At 39.0% G+C, this 21,649-nt stretch overlaps 1 protein-coding gene across 3 annotated transcripts in view; it reads left to right on the top strand.

The window, feature by feature from the left end:
- CDH5 (cadherin 5) overlaps nt 1-21,379 on the top strand; it is a 33,795-nt gene extending 12,416 nt beyond the window's left edge. The window contains exons 2-13 of one of the 3 annotated variants that reach the window (XM_062586337.1): nt 6,028-6,110; nt 6,222-6,426; nt 10,296-10,584; nt 10,674-10,790; nt 11,644-11,808; nt 12,213-12,400; nt 14,278-14,531; nt 15,123-15,265; nt 16,140-16,264; nt 17,314-17,422; nt 17,710-17,955; nt 18,716-21,379. In XM_062586337.1, coding sequence (XP_062442321.1) covers nt 6,235-6,426; nt 10,296-10,584; nt 10,674-10,790; nt 11,644-11,808; nt 12,213-12,400; nt 14,278-14,531; nt 15,123-15,265; nt 16,140-16,264; nt 17,314-17,422; nt 17,710-17,955; nt 18,716-19,209 — 2,322 coding nt within the window. In that variant the 5' untranslated portion in view covers nt 6,028-6,110; nt 6,222-6,234 and the 3' untranslated portion in view covers nt 19,210-21,379. Of the gene's footprint in view, nt 1-6,027; nt 6,111-6,195; nt 6,427-10,295; nt 10,585-10,673; nt 10,791-11,643; nt 11,809-12,212; nt 12,401-14,277; nt 14,532-15,122; nt 15,266-16,139; nt 16,265-17,313; nt 17,423-17,709; nt 17,956-18,715 lie in introns of all 3 variants that reach the window. The other 2 variants (XM_062586340.1, XM_062586339.1) reach the window with 2 other exon arrangements.
- The last annotated feature ends 270 nt before the right edge of the window (nt 21,380-21,649 follow it).

Below are 21,649 nucleotides of genomic sequence, written 5' to 3'. Positions count from 1 at the left end.
CTAAGCTACTATCATGAATACAGAAAGTCATTTTATAATCAGTTCTCAGGTAGGCATTTGCACTCCAGACTGTTTAATCAAAGTGGCTATTTACTCAAAAATACTATCATGCATATAAATGTAATTTTATAATCAATTTTCAGGTAGGCATTTGCACTCCAGATGGTTTAGTTACCAGTAGAAACTACTTCTCAAATGCAAAAAGTTGACATAAGAACAATCAAAAATATAATGCCAGATAGCCATGCACAATGCACGTTTAATTCAATAATCTGGAAAACTCAAAGCAGCACATTGTTCTTAGGAAAGATCTATTTTAAAATGAATTGTTGGACATTGTTGAGAACCTATGACAGGAGAGCTTTAATAAAAAACGAGAGAAACACTGAGTACCCATCTGAAAAAATATTATATCTGAGAATGCAAAAAAACCCCACATTGCTTCAAATCAAATGTTGCACAATTTACTCGGACAACCTTTTTTAAAGTGAAGTTACTAGAGTTTGAAGATCTACCCTAGGTCCCATTTCTCACTGAACTCACTGTACGCCCTCAACTATTCTGACCTATGTGAGCTCAAGGGAGCAAAGGAGGATCACGTTTTTGCAACTCAGATGCCAACCAGAACAGCTGTGCAGGTAACAACTATACCTACTCTAGTACTTTGCTGCCTTTTTCCTCAGGGTTTGTTAGAAGCTGGTTCAAGCAATGTTGTCTAATTGCCAGATGAAGAAACTGGGAGAACAAAATCTGAGATTCTGTTGTGACATCTGACCCTGCTCCGCTGTTAGGAGACGGCAAAGACATTTCAGTCCTCCGTGTTTCAAATGTCCTGTTTGAAGGGAATATAGCTTTTTATCTGCCTGCAGGACTTTTCACAGAGAACTGAAGAGGCTTCATCAATTCACTATTAACAATTTGTACAGCCATTCAGCTACCCTGAAAAAAAGGAGTAACAGCATAAAGTATTGCTATGAGTATCTTCTTCTAATGACCTTTTTTGCCTGCTAACCAAAGGGCTGTGCTAACATGCTCCCGCTGCAAAGCAAGCTAAATGTGCATTAAGCTACACGCACTGCAAAGAAAAAAATGTATCCATCTCATGTGCTTGGTAGCCTACCTTTCTATTTCTCACTGCTTATTGCATTCACATATTTACCCTTGGTCTTATATATGATATAGATGATAGAAAATATGATATATAGACGATATAGATTATAGAATTAGAAAACTGAGGGTTCTATAAGGCAGTGTTGTTTGGTTAGTTGACACTGGGTCAGATTCTGCTCTCAGATTAAATCCAGCATGGCTTCATCAGGCATAGCAATTTTGGAGGAGTTTGGATTGTGTATCAAAGTAAAATGTATCTGTTTCTGGAAAAATATCCAATTCAGAAGTGTTGGCTACTCTGTGTCATAAGGTTTAATCCAGTGCAACCTCAACGGGATTCTCTGCTTGGAGCTACTCAGGAATATTGGGGTGGGAGCAGCAGAGAGGAGGGGGGAAGACAGTAAGAAAATAGTTGAGATAGTAAGTTCAGACTAGCAGTAAGTAAGCTTAGTAAGTAAGTTCAGGTATTAATCTAAACTAAACACCTACAAATTCCACTTTCCCGACAAAGATTTTGACAAGAAGGTTTTCTTAGGCTTGAAAGTAGCAAGTCCGCAGAAGATACTCAGTGCAGATCCCTTGGACATCTGCCTTCAGGTCAGTGAAAAAAGGTGCAATATTTCAGGTCCAATAAATCATCATTTTTCCTGCGAGACTCTGCTCTCTCAGGAGAGCATCAAAGCAGCAACACACGTGTACGCGTGCTCTATTGCATTTACCCTGACAGGCGCTACAACTAACCTCTTAGCAGCTCTGCAAGGCAGCCCTGGCGCCTGCGCTCGGCAGGCGGGGAGGGCGCAGAGCCCGGCGGGGGCGGCAGGCCGCGTGCAGAAACGCCCCGGCCTCGGCCCAGACGTTTTTGCATGGAGCTTTTAATTTTCATTCACATTCGTTCAGATTCCAACCGCGAAACCATAAGCAAAAATAATCAGTTTAATTTCCAGCTTTTCTCACAATCAGGCATGCAAATTACCTGAAAAATACTGGCAAAAATCTTTTAAAATGTATCAGGAAATACCTACTGCTTTTCTGATACATACGATCTGATATATAAGACTAAAATATTATATTAATCTTAGAGATTTTTTTTCCCAATATCTGCAACTGAGTCCAGGCAAGCTAGAAATAGTGGTAAGGAAGATCTTAAGACAGAAATCTACTTAGAAGTAAGATTTTAGTCTGATCAACCAGAAAAATACCCCATTTCAACCACAATTATCTACTCATTTTCCAAAGCCTCCATACAGAAACCTGGTTTACACTTTTATTTAACACGCAAGCATAGAAAAAGTGTCATTACTAACTAAATTAATCTCATATAAGCATTAATATATATTTTTGAAGTGAGAAGTCCACCAGGTATGAGGCAAACACCACAAAAAAGTTAGCAAAAGTTCATTTGAATTTTTCATCAAATACTTTTCACCAAACGGACTCCTCGTGTATTTGCTGCTTATCAATTTTACAGTTACCAAAAGAACTTGTGAAATACAAACTTTTAATTCATACAGCATTGTCTGTACTTCTCTCTGAAACAATTCTAATAATTATTCCCTATCTGCAAGAAGAAACTACATGATATGAGTTATGTGCCTCATAAATCAGTTTGAATAACAAAATCTCTCAGTTAACTGTCTGTGGCACCCTGAAGACCAAGAGTTATTTGCTAAAATAACTCAACACTTAAAATGAATAATATGTTGGTGGAAAAATCATCACCTGCTGAAAGAAAATTTAAGAGCATAGCAAGAAACTTAGCTATTTGAATAAACCATTCCCCTGCTATCTTTAAGGAACATCGTGATCCCTACTTGAATTGAAAAAAAGAGGTTTGAGCTATTGGTCTAATCAGTTAGAGCCAGCCAGGCAGCCAGCGCACGTACGTCAAGGCAGACCAGTGACGGGACGTCACGGGGGCATACCGGGAACAGCCACGCGTGGGAAGGAACCGCGCGGCAGCCACGGCACGCGTCTCTGCTGCATTTGGCCACGGGAGGCATTGCTTGAAAAGGTGCATCTGATTTCCTCTTCTCAGTCCTGGCTGCCCACGGTGGGCACGAAACGAACTGAAAAGCCCTGCATGTCGTTCACCTGTCACCCATCATAAACTTTGTCACTTCCGACTCTGCAGGAATTCGTTCCCCTGCTCAGGCACAGGGATCTCTCCCTTCTGCTACTACCTCTGGCATTTCAAATGAGATCTGCTGGAAGAGAAAACTGTCATGGCCAGAAAAAGACAGACATTAGTACAGCCTGTCAGGAGGCAACATCCACAGAACGTGGCCTTCAAACCGAGGCAGTGCCCTTATCCAGCTACTGTTCTGCAGGATCCTGCTTCTGAAGTGTTTGTGCGTGCTGCCAGAGAAGGATATTCTTAAATACCGTGACAAATTCAACTACTGACTCAGCAGTTAGGGAGACTTCCCACTGCAGAATGGAAAACTCACAGTATAATGCGGTAACTCTTCTCAGAGTCAGACTGTCCTATGGAGCCACTCTAACCAAATATTCCCGAAAAGGCTGGCATGCAAAGCCCTCTAGTGTGCATCCAAATGAAAAATTCAGAAAAATGCCAAAGATTAAGCAGACAGCATTTTTCGCAAGAGGCTCTTCTGTCTCAGTCTATGTTTGACCTACATTGCACACCAAGGGGCAGACCTCAACTCCACCAAATTGCTCATAAAGGAACTTCTAACTTCCCAAAGAAACTGGAAAGCACCAACAGAGACTCCATTAACGAGCTCTTGAAGGAAGTGAAACCACCTTAAAATCTGAGACTACGACGATGGATCTGCGACTGAAAGAGATAGCTTAAGTTTCAGCTGGAACGTACATCTATTTAAGAAGATTCAGACTAATGCAGAGGGCATATCCCCAAGAGGGGCTGGGGATATTACCATAATACCCAGCGGTTATCACCGATATGACCAAGAGACATCTTAGTCTTCTCACAAATGCCTTCTGTATTAACAGCCGGCCTTTCAAACAAGGCCTGAACTGTGAAACACACACAGGCCACCTCCTCGAAGGAGAGCTTGCGTTTGCTCAGCGGATCCTTTGGAGTAATCAGGGTATTTCCTCAGTCCCAGAGCTCCTAGACAGATAATCGTACGCTCCTTATGAATCTGAGCCTTGCATTTCTAATAAGTAGTTCCTCTACATCAGGATACCAGAGGCCCTGGAGTTTCTGTCTCTCATTCTCAGCACCAGCGGCAGAAGAACCCCAGGGAGGCGGACAGCAGCTGGGACAGGCCCGGAACTGAGCGTTAAGGACAAGAGAGTCATTTCTGCAAACAGATGATCTGGAAGACATAAAGCTTCTCCTTACATCCTCTCTAATCTATATTGACACCAGCATGCTTTAATGGAGATTTGACTTTTTAAATTAATAACGCTTTCTGCAAACGTGTTCTTAAATGTATCAGTTACAGAGAAGTGAATTGCAATTTAAGTGTGCAATACTGCCTTCAGTTTTCCCAGCTAATCACTTCACCACAGCAATACCTGAGATCCCCATTGTACCACTGCAACAAAAAGAAATTACTTTTGAACATATTTTCAAAACCTTACTAGCTGACATTAACCAACTGTCTTTTTCTTTGGTTACCCTGCTTCGTAATTTTATGGATAAAAGACAAACTGAAGTGATCACAACAACAGACTCATGCTCCATGTCTTACGCTTTCCAGGTGTAAAAGGCTCACATACCCCAACGAAACAACGCACAACAACTAAAGCGCACTCATTTTCCTGCAAAAAATTCAAAGTCCAAGTAACTACACGGAATACCAAAAAAAAACCCCGATATGAGTCAAAAGATTTACATAAATCCAAAAAACTGCATAAAACACAGCTTAGCTACTATAAAGCAGCTTCAAAACTATTTTACTTAGCTATTTCCTGCACATTCACAAACAGGAAATGTACACAGGAGAAATGGAAAGGAAAACAACATTTCATGTATGTTGTAATACGATCTTTTTTACTGATAATGATGCTGCACCATAGGATAACACTGATTGCCTCGTTACCAAAGAGCAATTTTGGAAATATCTCACCACCTTCCTGCCCAAAATATTAATTTAATCTTACATCTAGCAAATTGTGTGATGTCAACTTAGCTCTATAGCAATGAACTGTTTCATCTTTGATGTACATGCTGACAGCTCCTAAAAGCTAATGGAAAGTAATTTATGTGTAATTTAAAGTCTGATTATTTGAATGTTAAAGTTCCTTCACAGTGCTTTATATTCCAAAAGGAAAATTTAGAAAGAAAATTAATCAGCTTTGCTACATTAAATGAACTTCCCAATCTGATATAGGAGCTAGATCTAAAGTTTGCTAATATTAACATATGATTTAAAAAATGGTTTCGCTGAGAATAATTTCAGGAATGATCATTTTATATATGGTAGAACCTGAGAATAAGGGATAAAGGAACTTTATATGTGTCTTCACACTTTTCAAAAGAGAAATAATTAAATCAATAAACGAGCTCTCTGAGCAAGATAATTTTCTACACTGTACTTGGAATTGATTGAAAATTTCACATGAATCATTTTTTCCCATCAAAAACAGGGTTTATTCTAAATCAATACTTTCCATATGAAGATATTGATTAAAGTATATTTTGTGTCAGGGAAAGTCAAAACATTGCATTTTGTTCTGTCAGGCTGGAACATACGATTTCAAGTTGAGTTAACATAAACTTTGATCTGGCTCAGCCACAGAGTTGCTTCTCATGGCTGCTCTCTGTAGGGTTTTCCATGATGCACAATGGTCATCTTTGCTACTGGATCTTCACTTCTGATTAATTATGGTAGTTCATGGAGATGCAGGGGTTTAATGACAGTTTTAAGAACTTGCTTTTTTTGCCTAATTCAAAGTTTCTTAGGTCTTTTTTTTTCTTTTTTACAGTTGTCATATCATCTGGTTAAAATGGTTCTGTGCAAGGAAGAAGCTTGATATTTCCAATCTGATCAGAAGAAAAAGTATAAAAAGTAATCAAATTTCCTCTAGAAGGAAAGTCTATTTGCTCAATGTGTGCTCTCTCTGATTAATGCGATTCTGTTGTTATTTACGTAGTTTTCATATTTTATCATACTTTCTAGGTTACAGAAGAAGATGAAGAGTCTTATTCTACTTTTCTCATTGTTCTTGGCTCCAGCATTTGCCTATAAAGAAGGTCAGAAAACAAAACAAAACTTTTCTTCTTCAAACAATACCAGTCATAAACGACTTAAAAGAGCCTGGATATGGAACCAAATGCATATCAAAGAAGAGATTGATACACCATTACCACACCATGTTGGAAAGGTAAATAACAGTCTTTTGGCAATGAATAGTTAGAAATGCAGACAGCAAATGAGTGTCTTGAACAGTGCCCCTTGTAGGCATTTTAGGCAGAACAGAAGGAAAACAAGGAAATAGAAATGGGACTTAATAACATGTTACAGTGTTAAGAATACAGAGACAGAATAAATCAAGAGTGATGTCAAGGGGATTAGAACTCTTTGGAAGAATACAAATGAATTTAGGAGAATGGCAAGTATGGAGCATCCAAAGTGAAGGACAGTTGCACTGCATGCCGGTGTAAAGCCAGGAGGAAATCTGGAAGCTGATGTACGGCAATACTTTTCAGGCAGCTCAAGATTCTGTCTTTCAAACATTTGGGAGATCAGCTAATAGATATCACCTCTGCATTTTACATTGCCTGTGGATTTGGCTAAAGCCTTTTAGTTAAAAAAAATATATTTTTCAGATATGACCTCGTGTCAGCATTATGTTCATAAATTTTGATTTAATGCTTCCTTTTACTGGAAAAGTTAACACCAGGAAGTAGTTCCTCAATTAATAGATAATATAGTTTATATTTTACTCAAAATCAAAAGCAGCTCTGTTTAAAACATTTAAAATCTGTAACCTGAGTAGACTGACACAATAATTACAACAAAATTTCTCCCACACAATATTCAAGGCACTTTTTACTCCACCAAGAAGCACTATTGTATATTTCCTGAAAACATCGTCTTCCTCCCAAAATCTGTCCATCGTGCTTCAGTGCCACAGTTGCCCCTTAAAATGACATATACAGTTACTGAACTTGTACCTCATTTTTAACAACAATAAAGCTCTGAAATGCTTCATGTATAATTGCAGTTTCATGCTTCTGCATTTCATTTGAAATAGCAGATATAAATCTCTGTAGATTGAAAAAATGAGGAGTAATCTGAATAAGAGATGCTTTATTTGTGGACTTTTTTGTATATGTTGAAATTCAAGACACTCAAATGAGAGGGGATATAAAAGTACAGCTTTTATTTGACTTATTTATTTGACTGTCATTATTTATTTTATTTTCTAATCTGTGCATATCATATGCATCACCTAAAGAACACACAGATACTGTAAGTAGTAAAAGGTCGCAAAGGCGTATCCTATTCCACTTGGAGAAATCATTGAACTCCTAGCTTCTCATATCACCACATGCTGGAAATGGCCATCCCCTGAAGTTCCACCAGGGAAAATTTCCCAATCCTTATCAAGAGTCTCACTAGGAAAAACACAGTATTTAGTATTTTAACTTAACCTGACTCAGTGTTGCTGGCTGCGATTCAGCAATGACCCCGCAGGCAGGCTGTCTGACCGAGCTCAGGGGCAGTTACCCCCCCCCCCCCCGGGACCGTCGTGATAAACAGCTGTCCTACGTATCCACAGGCTGCTGCCTAAAAGAGAAGGGAGGGGAATTACAACTGTCTGCATATTACTCAATTCAGAATATATTTAAGGATTATACTTTCATTATCAGTATTCAATTAGCTATTTTATTGTGCACTGAATCTGCATCCTCTAACTACACACCTGTCCTCACTGCAAGTCTAATAGAAAGTACCATTCATCATGACCTTTCATGCACATTCCTTCGTGTTTTAAGAGCACTAAGAGTATTACATGAAATTAAGAGAGACGGTTCTAATGTTACAGCCTCTCGAGACTGTCTGTTGGCTATCTGTATCTACCAAAAGGTTTTCAGTTTCTTTTGTCCCTTTACTCATCAAGGTGTCAAACTGTAATGATGAAAATAGAGACGTTAAATAAAACATAACAGAAGTGCAGTGAACTTTATATATGCAGAAATAAGTAGCGGGTAAATAAAAAACTAGAATTGGTCTATCTTTATTCCTACTGGAATTACTGTCACTTTTCCCACAGTTTTCAAGGAATGAAGCATTCTCTGGTTCTGAAAATTCAATACATGGAGTATTTGTTTATTTGCTGGTTCACCTGCTTTAAAAAACATAGTTTATATCTCTCAGTTTGGATACAAACCAAAACTGCTATGTTTAGGAGATATCTTACACAACTGAATAGCTTTGTTTCACAAAGCAAAAGCAATTAATTGTTAAAAAAAAAAAAAAAAAAAAAAAGTAATGAGCATTGACCTGCTTGCAAACTCATTTTCTCCAGGGCAGCACTCATAAAATCCTATGATTAACTGCACACCACCAGACAAAGTTCCTCCAATCTAGTCTTTCAAATTGAACTAGTCTGACAGTTCTCAGATAAATGCAGTTGTACTTTTTCCTCCCGTGTACAACAAGCAGCATCTGTCAAGGCTGTCTCGGTAAAGTGAAACAGGCCTTTCCGGATCAGTGCTGTTCACTGGCAGAAAGCACGAGAGAGGAAAGAGGCCGCAGGGCACCCTCCGCTAACACAGGGTATCGCTGTTCCTGCTCAGACCAGTTCAGTAGGAGATCGAGGAGAACGCTTCTATTCCTGGAGCTGCCCTAAATAAGAGTAGTTTGCTCTGCGCTGTGCTCTGTGGTCTTTCGGCAGAGGAACGCTTCTGGTTACTTCTGCAACGTCTGCGTTCAGCGCGCTGCACTTGCAGGACCGTGCACGCGCTAAACCCTTTAGGAAGGCCACAGCAGCATGGCAGACCTGAGCGAGAGCTGCAGGAATACGCTGATACGTTTTGCTTTTATCTTTCGTGACCCCGGATGCTTTCCTTTGTAGGTTCATCCTCAGCTTTAGCAATGGCAGTCTTCAAAGTCTGCCTCTTTTACACTGAATAAGTAAATAAAAACTGAGAAAGAAGGCAAAGACTACACTCCCATCTTTGAGACAAAGGCAGGGTTATTTCTCATGTTACCTCTCCAGAGTGTAAGCTCTTCTTCAGCAGCCCCAGCAGCCAAAAGCATGATTACGTATGCAGAATGAGGGAAGAAAATCTCAAAGATGTATTTCAAAATAGAAAGCCCAAATGAAAGGATATTCAACAGTAAATGACAACTACAGGATAAATCAAATCCTGAATAACAAACAGCTGCAATTTATGATAACATCAGTAACAGAAGACTAGAAATAAGAATGTTAATATAGTGCAGAGAAAAATGTGGTTTAGACCTGCTATCAGTGTACTGAGATGGGTCAAAGCACAGAAATGGAAGAATCATCAGATTACCTCCAGATCAAATAAAATAATGTGCAAGATCATTTGGAATTGGATTAGATTACATTTAAATCTGATTAATGTCTATTCTTTTTACTCCATAGCTTTTTTCATTGCATAAAATCTTAAAATTTAAACTCCAGGAGGTGGAAATTTAATCTTGTTGTCATAAGCATAATCCTAAGAGACTGATCATAACGGAACTACATGTGACTACTTGCAAGAAAGCTGTAGGAGTTCTGCTAAATGCTAAGTAATGCACAGTAATGCTGAATAATGGCAACAGCTGGGAATATGCATATGATACCGTAATTCAGTGAAACCTAGGCAGACTCTCTGCTGTGTTTTGAGGGTTACTTGCAAGCAAAAATGGCTCAAACGGAACAGGGCAGCACTTGAATATCACAATGAGGTTAACAATTTGTATCTTTAACCGCATGAACAATTTATATCTTTAAGGAACTGTGAGATATAATCAAAAAAGAAAAATTCTTGGTATATAAGCACGCAAGTTTCAGTTTAGATCCAAGCTTCATCCTACAGACCTAGATAGAGGATGCAGTGAAGTAGCTGTTTGCTCAGGAATACTCCAGCAGCCCCCAGAATTCTTGGTGACTACTCTGGTCTCAAACTGAATCTGCCAGAGGTCATGACTATGTGCACCATCTAGTAAAAACTGTTTTTCATCCAGATGCCAAAGCTCACTTTCATCTCTTTGAATTATGCCTTCCAGATCATGTCAAGTGTAAGGAACAACAATGCTAAGTATATTCTTGAGGGTGAATATGCCAACATCATCTTCAAAGTGGAAGAAGACAGTGGTGATGTATACGCATTTGAGAGGCTAGACAGAGAAAAAAAAGCAGAGTATGAGCTGACAGCTCTCATTATTGACAGAAGAAACAATCAATCACTGGAACCACCATCTAAATTTATTATCAAGGTTTATGACATTAATGACAACGTCCCTGTGTTTGTACAAAAGGTATTCAATGGATCTGTCCCAGAAATGTCACCAGTAGGTACGTTCTTCATTCACTCATTTCCCTTCATGACCCTGATTGAAGAGCAGAATTTGCGCTAAACATACTGTTGGGTAAACCTTTTCTAGGAACCTCGGTCACCAAAGTGACAGCTGTAGATGCTGATGACCCAACAGTTACAGGTCATGCCACGGTTACCTACCAAGTCATTAAAGGAGAGGAATATTTCTCAGTTGATGATAACGGTAGGTCAAATATGCAAATGTCAAACTTCTATCTTATGCTTTTAAGGAAACACAGTTTTAAGCTTTTTTCTTTCTGGACAAGATGGAGAATAAGTTACAAAATCAGTTATTGATTGTAATTTAGAAAGATTCTTCCCTCATACTGCCACTGTCTGCATCTGGAAATGAACTAATAAAGTCAGGATATTGGGTGCCATGAACTAAATGAGAAGATAAAAAGTCGTTTTTTCCCCACTGAGGAAGAGACAGATTAGGAGCTAATTTATGTTTACATTTTCAGTTTGGCATGGATATCACTCCTGTGACTACAGCTTTGCAGCCCTGGACTTAGGAGGGCAGAGTTACCAGCTTCCTAAATTAGTTGAGACCTGGAGCAGGTCATTACATACAAACTGAAGTGCATTTTATTGGTTTGATTATGAAATGTGGTTTTCTGTTTTATAATAAATAATTTAACACTTCTTGTCCCTAAACTTTCTTCTTTAAGCCTGTCTTCTTTAAGCTTAAAAATAATGTCAACGTCTCCTGTAAGCAGAAAGCATACTGGTTCTCTGAAGCAACTAGCTCAGGTAAAGCAGTGGTCAGACAAACTTTCTAAGTGCTAGAGGGACCAAGTTTAGGTATTGTTAGAATTAACTATGCTTAGATCAATTTAAAGGAATGTATTGTACAAAAGCTCTCAAATATACCATCATATAGAAATATTTCTAGTATTTCTGGCATTAGAAAAACATCATTGTTAAAATGCTACTTAAAGCCAAATGTGTGGCGTAAAGCAAAAATTAGGTATCAAAATTAAGAGATGTCAGACATCCTACAAAATCTAATCATATGCAATGTTATTTTTTTAAAGGTGTGATTTTTACAACCAGGGCTGATTTAGACAGAGAGAATCAATCAACATATGAAATTATTGTTAAAGCAAAAGATGCTCCTGGGTCTTCTGGGGAGTCAAGCACTGCTACAGTCATTATCACTTTAACTGACATCAATGACAACTTCCCAGTATTTAAACACCGTAAGTATAATGCAAGTGGTGTATCAGTTGGAAAGCAAGTGTTGACACAATTAAAACAAATTTTTATCAGAACTCATGACAATTTTACATTTCTTTAAAATGGACAAAAGAATCTCACATATTCAGAGGGTCTTCTGTATTTCGGCCCTCCCTACATTACCCAGCTGATGCACTCCTAGATCAGAAAAAGATTGATACTGACTTCATCACTTTGTACAAAATCTTGACAATGTTGAGAATTAGACATTTATAAAAAATACATCAAAAGTACAGTCTGTAAAGACAGATAACTGAATTCTCAAGGAAATATTGTTTTGTACACCTGAAAACCAAGAACAATTTTTAACTAAGTTCAACACTTTCATGTCTTTTTTTTTTTTGTTTGTTTGTTTGTTTTTAAACAGCGTCATTTCACTTTAAAGTTCCTGAAAACGTTTCAGTAGAAGGAGAAGTTGGCAGAGTCAAAGTGGAAGATGTTGATGAACCACAACATAGAAATACGAAATACAGCTTTGTCAAAGGAGATTACAGGGACACCTTTGAAATTGTAGCAAATCCATTCACAAACGAAGGAATCATTAGGCCAAAGAAGGTACTCTCCCTAGGAACAGAAAGATCACTATACTATTTTTCCATTTGTAGCAAGAGTGATTCCACTTAGGATGAGGAATAGAAAAAATGGAAATGCATGGAAGTCGCAACATGAGATGCGCTTCTCCAGAAAAACCTGAACTGTAAGCTCTATGATGAGAACAGCTGGCGATGTACTAGCCCACTTCAACCACCAGTACTGGGAAAACCTTGAATTATTGCAAAAATGGCACTGGAGACTAAGTCAGATGTTCAGGTTATGCACACCAGGCTCCTCTCAAGCTTCAGATATTCACATGCTTTAAAAAGTCAGTAATTTAGCAGTTTAACCTTCCAACCAAGTCAAAGAACCTTTCTCTTCTGTAGTCAAAGGGAAAACAAAGCAGAAAACATGATAAGTCCAACCGATCGCTCTTCTAAAAGTGTTCTTTAGAACTAGGCACTTGGTCCAGTCTTAGCTACAGTCTCCTTACCTTCTTCAATGCATTTCAGAGCTTCCCAATTACCTCCTGGTAGCTCTATAAGAGGACCTGGATTCCCCCAAAGCTTTTATCACGTTTTTTTCATTGTTTCATTTTATCATTGTTTTTTAATTCCCAGACCAACTTAACTTGTACCAAGGGACATTCCTGCACTACACGGAGTGTTGCATAGCATGCATCGATTTCACTGATTTACAGTAGCCCCTCCCGCCCCCCCAAAAAAAAAAGGAGGGGTGGGGGATCAGCTCTAAATTATCTCCTGGAATACTCTGATTGACATGAACGTGCTTTTCACTTCCAAGCTCCCTCTAACTATTAAGACTAGCAAAGTTGTCAAGAAGAGGAGAAAACTTTATGGAAAAAAAAGCACCAAATATTACAATACTTCCAGTGAAGCGTGGAGATGTGGTAACAGTAGGTGTGAGCAGGCTTCCCGCACCAAACGTGGCTCTTCCCTCAATCCTTTCAGGGAAGTGCCAGTTCTTTGCAGATCACATTGCCTGCAGCGGGCGCCGTGAGGACGAGCGCTACGAGATCCCCAGGCGTAGCAGGATCCTTTGGAGTTTGTGCTGCTAAGAACCAGCTCATCTTTTAATACACAGTGGGCAAAGTTCACCCCGGTGCCATGCAAGGGGCCGCACACATACACCAAAATTATAAATATACAACCATTTGAGATAAAATTTCAACTGCTAAATAAGCACCATCACTTCCATTTACTGTGTCCACTCAAATGAAAAAAACAGCCGCTGCTATTAGCTACTGCATATTTCACAGCACACGTACAATCTCAGCCAAGAGTGCACACGGATACAAACGTTCAAACACCAGAGAGCTCGGCTTGTTCTCCCTGCCCTCGTTCCTGGCCTTCCTTCCATGACGGGATGCCTTTTACAATCAGTCAATGAGAAAAATAAGCAAGTGGATGCAGTTCATCACTACCTGTCCCAGCAGTCAGTCAGTGCAGCTAGGAAATCTGCCTTGAATGACTGCAGAACAGAAAGCTCAGCCAGGAGGAGGAGAATCTGGCCCTCACCTTCGAGAAAAAGGAGCTAAACAAGTTTGGATGAGTGCTGATGCAGCTTAGGGGGAGAGAACTCAGCTTCTGACAGAAGCCTGTAGCTACAGAATTGTAAAAATAAAATTATTTAAACCGAGAAGTTTTGCTGAACATTGAATATTGAATAAATGTATTTAAAACCAGAAATTGCTCAAGCTACCCTAGTTATGAAAGAGAGAAGTTCAGTAAGCACTTTCCCAAGAATGTAGTTAATTTGAAATTTGCTAGAATTTCCAAACAAAAATGCCAACACAGAGCTTTAGTTTGTATAGATAGCCAGTGCAAAGTTTACTTAGACATCAACAAAAGAAGAATATCTGTTTATCTTTTTTCTAGCCCCTGGACTTCGAAAAAGTAGCAGAATACAGGTTTGACATCGAAGCAACAGATCCCACAGTTGATCTTCGCTATTTTAAATCTGGTGGTTCTAGGAGCATCTCCACCGTTACCATTGAAGTTATCGATGTTGATGAGCCTCCTGTCTTCACTAAACTGCCATATGATTTTAAAGTAAGGGAAAATGATCCAGAAAAACGAACACTTGGCTCAGTTTGGGCACATGACCCTGACGCAGCTAAACGGAAAATCAGGTAACACAACGTCAGCTTTAGTAATTTTATCTGAGAATTGAGAATTTGTTAACGATCCCAAGAATTTGATAAGTAACTAAGAGACTTTTGCCCAATTTTTCAGAAATCGACAAGCTGAAAAAAAATCCAATTTGGTTTTTCAGTCACTTCAACCATGGGCGTATACTGGAACCAACAAATATGAACATAAGTTACATTTACGCATGTAATTACCACACAGACTCACTTATAAAACATTTGTGCATTTATGGGAAAATGTATAATTCTGGATACTTTTATGTGGCTATAATTTATTGTTGCTATTTTTATTGTAATAACTTTCTTGAGCATGTGCTTTGAAAGGAAAAGAAAACAGACTTCTTAACCAGCAAAGGACAATAATTTGGGACCTTTTCTGATGATATATTACACTCTCACAGCTTATATACTCACAGCTTACATAGTTTTAGGGGAATATTCTGGGAGAGTCTGCTCATCATATTAATGCAATTTGTCATGCAACTCCTCTCTAGCCTTCTGCTATGAAGAACAGAAGTGAAACACAGTATTATCACCCTTGTATTAACATACCTCTTTTTAAACAAAAAACAGATTCAGCCGCCGAAGAGCCAGTCCTAATGGAGACTACATTAGGATATCCGATACTGGAATTATTCAAATTCCTAGACCTCTGGACAGAGAATTCAGTGCCTCATACAACATAACAGTAGCAGCCCAGGAAGTCCTTGAAGATGGTAAGCCCTATCCATTTTCTTTTTTTGAAAGAAATCAGAATATGACTTTAAAGCAAGACTATAGCTTACCAAAAAGGAAAGCCCCAACCTGACAGCTGCTTCACACAAAGTTACAAATGAAGCAGCTGCTCACAAGCTTTGCATAGTAATCTTCCAAATCATATAAATACCTAAAAAAGATCCAAATATAGTTTTCATATTTGGCCTTTGGCTGTTAGGAAAATGCATTTAATGTGTTAAAGGAATAAAAAGGGCACGGGGAGAGGAAGATGCTTGGGATGAGTGGAGAAACCTTGTGGTGAGAGCAGAGACATCCCACCAGCCGCCCGCTCTCACCCAGTTACAAAATCCCTGCCGAGCGATGGCAGCGGGAGCGTGGGGCAGCTGCAGCCAGCCAGGCACGGCTGCCGTCACCTTCAGCACTTTCTCTTACTCCAACACAGCAGTAAAACTCAAGTCTGACTCCCATAGCAAAAATCTTCCGACACTGTCCTGGGGTTTCCAGCTGCTGAGTGACAATGTCTACACCAGGGCCAGGCCCGCACTGGTCTCACCATCACAGCTCTGCCTCTGGGCCAGCAGCCTTAGTGCCAGAGAATAATCTTGGACACCACAGGCACAGAGTCTGAAGAATCAAAGAGCCACAAGCAATTACCATTTTCCTCTCTTCTTCCTCACGGAGTCTGGATAATTTAGTCCAATATGAGAGCTGTTAGAAAAAAATGGATCTATCAAAGGAAAAGTCAAAATGAATGATGGAGCTAGGAACTCTTTATCCATCATGTAGGAGATGTACAGATGGACACAAGCAAGGGAAAAAGGCAGCGATATACCCAACATCTAAGTGACGTGCATTGCTGCTATTTTTTTCCAGGCCATCTTTCTGACAGAGAATCACATGCCCAAGTTCATGTCATAGTTACTGATGTAAATGATAATGCTCCAGAACTTGTTTATCTCGAGGAGCCCAGAGTGTGTGAAAATGCTGCACCAGGAAAGGTGAGACAGGGGTTTTTTTTTCTTAATCCTGAATTACCTACTTGCAAGTCTAAGCAAAACCTATCTTTTATTAAAAAAAAAGTCTCAGTTTTCACAGCCAAATACCTGATCTGAAATTATTTTCAGCAATTTCCAAACTGTCAGAGGTCAGAAATCTTTCTTTAGGACTTTATACTAATAGGCTATAGACATTTATCTGCTTATACACATGGACTGCACAGTTCCTCCCCTCCAGGCTTGTAAGTACGTACATGCATTAGCAACTGAACTGTGAAGCAAAGGCAACACTTACAAAGCAAAAATTAACAATTCAGGGCCAAACTGCCACGTGTAACATTGCGGTAGAATTATCAGGAGGCAACTATCCGCATACACAAGTAGTATTCGCATTCGTGGTTTTAGATGTTTGGCCTCAGATACACATCCTTAGCCTATATATATATATACTGTTCGATTAACTTACAACCTTTGAAACAGATTGGACTCTTTGAAGGAACCTGCTAGAACACACAAGGTATTATCTCATCTTTAACTTAATGTTTAAACTACCTTTGGGACATAATCATACACATCTTGTATGCATTATGCATCTATGGTATTGCAGGTTGAGGTTTTCAAAAGCCAGCAGGTCATTCAGGAGTGGAAGTCTCAGTGACATTCAATGACTGAGACTCATCTCTCTAAATAAGTTAAATACTTCAGAAGATATCCATCCATCTTATGTATTTCAATGAACATTTATTATGTATGTCTTTTAGCATAAGACATTTTTTATGCTTTAATTACCCAAGACTTTGTCTTTTGTCTCCCATCTGTCAGTGAAGTTAAATCACTGTTTTAGCAGAAAGACAGTGCTCTTTTTGAAGAGTTATAAGGAAATTATTTCCTTTGGAAGAACTAGAAGAGGAGCATCATGAAACATCTTTGTCCTGCCCTTTACTGAAAATGTTACACAGGATACACAGCCGAGCTATAACTAAGATACTGTAAGCCTTTTTATCGTTCGAGGCAATGCATACCGAAAATTATGATCTCTTCCATCTTTATAGGTAGTCGTCAGGATTTCAGCTACTGACAAGGATGAAGTATCACCTAGAGGTTTCTTCAAATACTCCCTGGCCACAGAAGATAGCAACTTCTCTTTGATTGAGAACTACGGTAGTGTATCTATCCCTGCAGTGGATTTTCTCAGATACCTGAAGTGAGACACTTAGGACACAGGGGAGAAAAGCTGTAGCAATAACCAAAGTTTGGTCCAGTTAGGCTTGTCTTATTTATAAATTCTTAATCTACTACAAAAATGTTGTTTGTCACCACCCAGGTTTGACTGCTCTGTCTGTTAAAGGCTTGCTCTGTGTCAGCAGAAGATGCATCAACTAACCAAAAATTTATAAGGAAAATCAAGTAGAGATTATCACTTAATCATATGTTGTTACTTCTTCTAGATAACACAGCTAATATCACTGTCAAATATGGACAGTTTAATCGTGAACTTGCAAAAATCCACTACCTGCCTGTCATCATCTCAGACAACGGCGATCCTGACCTCAGCAGCACAAATACACTTGTCATCAGTGTCTGCAAGTGTAATGAAAAAGGCAACTTCACTTTTTGTGAGGAAAGAGCTAAACAAGTTGGAGTTAGTATTCAAGCACTGGTGGCAATTTTCATCTGCATCCTCACAATCATTGGTAAGTATTTGACTTGTGTAATGTTCTCTGACTTAAAATGTGGGGATTTTTTTTTTTTTTTAACTAAGTGCACAAAAGTCTTGAACGCAGAAATACTCTATTTAATTTGCTCTTTTTACCTGGCCCGCTAGTGTATTTTCAGCTAATAAAATGTGTTTGTTCTATTGGAAAGGTTGAGGCATTGGAAAGGTTATTGCAGGTATACATAATATACTTGATTCATTGTTACTAGGCTCAAAGGGAGCTATAAAACCGGAAATGTGTGCCAGCACAGAAACAACAGGATTCCAGCTTCCAAAGGCTAAACTAGTCGAGACACCCTTTAAATGGTCCGCTGAACGTATTTATATAAATACATCTGTAACACATTAGTAGATCATCTGTTTGCTCTATTTGGAATCTACCAGGGCATGGGCAACTTTTGAGGTTTTTGTTGCTTGAGAAGAGACCCCATCGCAAATATCGCAATGTAACTATCATTTAATGTCTGCCAGGAAAAGATTTACTGATTCAAGGCAATAGTTGACAATTACTCAATAAACTTGTCACACTATTCATTTGAACTTGTGACTCTAATGCAAGAGTCACAATTCCTGTACAGATCAAACTGCTCGGAAAATATACAAAACCTACAATGTCTAATAATTTTTTTCCTCAAGAAAAAAAAAACAAATCTTCAGACTTTGTGTGTCTGAAATGCAGCTTTACTCTGCTTCCTTGCATCTCTATTTACACTTGCCGATGGATGTTTTCTTCGCAGTAATTGTATTGCTAATTCTGCTAAGAAAGAGACACAAGAAGGATTTGAGCGGTCTTGGGAGGAACGTGGCAGAGATTCACGAGCAGCTTGTCACTTACGACGAAGAAGGTGGTGGTGAAATGGACACCACAAGCTACGATGTGTCTGTCCTCAACTCTGTCCGCAAGAATGGTGTAAAGCTAGAAGCAGTACCCTCTCCATATGCACAAATACAAAAATCTTCTGGAAATATAACTTCTGGTGCTGGAGAAATGGAAATTATGATTGAAGTTAAGAAAGATGAAGCTGACAATGACAGGGATTTGCTGCCGTATGACACACTTCACATATATGGCTACGAAGGTGCTGAGTCCATTGCCGAGTCTCTCAGTTCTTTGGAATCAGGCTCCTCAGACTCAGATATTGATTATGACTTTCTAAATGACTGGGGACCAAGGTTTAAAATGTTAGCTGAGCTTTATGGGTCAGAACCAAATGAAGATTTTGTGTACTGAGTTCAAATTAGCCATTTCCTAATTAGCCAGTTTTCTCCCTCCTGCCACATATAGGCATCAAGGGCTTTCCAACGGCCAAAGAAGGATTCACAGCTTTTTACGCAAGCAGTACTAAGATTTCAGACAGACAGACGAGAAAAAATCATGACAGCAGCAGGGATAAAGAGAAACACACAAGCTAAATACATCAACTTTCCCGAGCATTGCTATCCTTCCTAGCATTCTGTTCTTTCACAAAATTACTGCTCAGGGACCTGCCTGAGTCTTCTAGGACATGACTTTTCGCCCCATCGTGACAAACACTTCTCCTTAAAAAGTTGCTCTGTCTCCAGTTTCTCCTTCATTCCTCCTCCTGTATTCTTTTAATCAACCTGCATTCAGGATCAGCATCTGTTGAAATGGAAAGGCTCAGGGGCACTGGGAAGGCATATTTTGTATAACCTCCTGTATCCTGGGCCCACTGGTTTGCCTGGTCCTCATCTTACATTCACATTCCATGCTTACATTTACCCAGCAAAGGCAAGGAGGAACATATGGTCTATCACTTAATATTAGAAAATATTCCATCACATTCAAAAAAGAGGCATGTTTTTTTTCTTCTTTCCAATCTATTAATTAATTCTTGTTTTATAGTCTTCTACTACAAATTCGAATTACCAAAGATAAAATTAGGGAGGATTTTTAGATGCACAATCTGGCTTCATCTGTCATTTTTAACAGCCTGATGATGATTTCAGGCACCTTTCTGGAGTGCTAGAATTCCTCTAGCTATCAGCAAAATTATTTTTGCTTTCAGTAAATAGGATGTCAGTGTTATTCACTGGCACATGTCCTGCAGGGCAGGAAACCTGAAGATCAGGGGAATGTTAAGATCTAATACTGTAGATTTCTCCAGATTGCAACACAGGTCTTTCTAGATCTCTAAAAAGGTTGAGTAAGTTTTCTATTCAACATTATTAAAGGAATTTTATTATTTCAGGGACAAACAAACGAAGGGCATCATTACTGTGAAACTGTTTTGATTTTTTCTAAGCAGGTACTGTAAAATGGGTATTTTCCCTCTAGGAAAATATTGTAGACTTCCAAACTGGAATGCTATACACCTATGCATTTGCATGCATGAAAGAACCACAAACGTAAGTAAGGTTTTGGAGCTGCAATCACTATGCCCCTAGCAAGCATGTGCTTAGGTTCTCACCTGATGAAGAGTCACACAATGAAAAGAAGAAAACTTCCCGTGCGTGAAGTTACCCAGCCGTACGCATTTTGTAAAAAAGCAGGTGTCTTAGGACAACGGCCTGACTCTGGCTCCTGGCAATGCAGCCTCCTATTGCCTTCAGCAGCAGCAGAACCCTACCACGTGGATACCCAGTTTTGCAGAATCTGTGCTGGAGCTGTATGTATTAGTCTAGTTGGTTTCATTATTTAAATTTGGTAGCTAACCAGATAACACTATATCTTCTATTTTTTTTTTCTAAACCAGAGTAGTGGAACCTCACAAATGTGCTTTTCAGTTACCCATGACATCTCTAATTCACACTCCCTTCCCAGCAAAGGCTTCCTCAGCAGGAAACAGCAAAGCACTATAATATGGTCTCATACTCTCCATTACTATAAAAAATTGTCTAACACAACATTTAGCAGGACACTAATGCATACTATCATAAATAATTGAAATCACTCACATTTTCAAATATAAACTAAAGGAAAAATAAGTAGAATACTGTCCATCAATCAAATCAGCTTTGGATCAGACCCTTTATAATAGAAGCACATGTTGGGAAAACAGTCTTGGTTTATTTTTATTGTGTTCATTCACTTTTATTTTGCTTAATCCAGTCAACAGCGTATGCTATTGAGGTTCCATGTTAGTATGTTATAAAGAATTCTAACTAATAATACTTACAATTTAAGGTTTTCATCAGTAATTAAGATATTGACAATCAACAGGTAGTTAGTTATGAAATTATTTAGTGCAGTGAATAAAGTACTTCAGTAAGCACCATCTCAATTACATTACCTGTAATCGCTACTTTTAAATCTGTTTTGTAAAGCTATTTTAAGGAACACTGTATTGATTTCCACTGTATAAAGAGTTTGCACTGGGTATTTTCTTTTTATATTGCTGTACTGTATTTTTATAACTTCATAAAAGTGAATTTCAAGTTTGTGTCCTGTGTATTACTGAGTTCCACGAAGCCACTACAAGGCTTTGTGCTAGAGTGAATTCAACCACAAAAACACTAGAATTTACACTCAAATCAAACTGAAATTAGACACAAATTCACAAACGGACTTTCTGCAAAAGACATTTTGTCCTGCTCCTTGGAAAGTTGCCAGGAAGGCTCGCGAGGCAGGGAGGAGGAAAGCCCAGAGGAGAGCGCAGTCTGGCCCGAGCAGCGGCAGAGGCTGAACCCTTCGCCTCCGGAGGCCGAGCGCT

This window comes from Rhea pennata, chromosome 13 (genome assembly GCF_028389875.1).
Source record: "Rhea pennata isolate bPtePen1 chromosome 13, bPtePen1.pri, whole genome shotgun sequence".
NCBI lineage: Eukaryota > Metazoa > Chordata > Aves > Rheiformes > Rheidae > Rhea > Rhea pennata.
The sequence above is the reverse complement of the archived record's forward strand: the minus strand, read 5'-3'. Positions and strand labels throughout refer to the sequence as shown.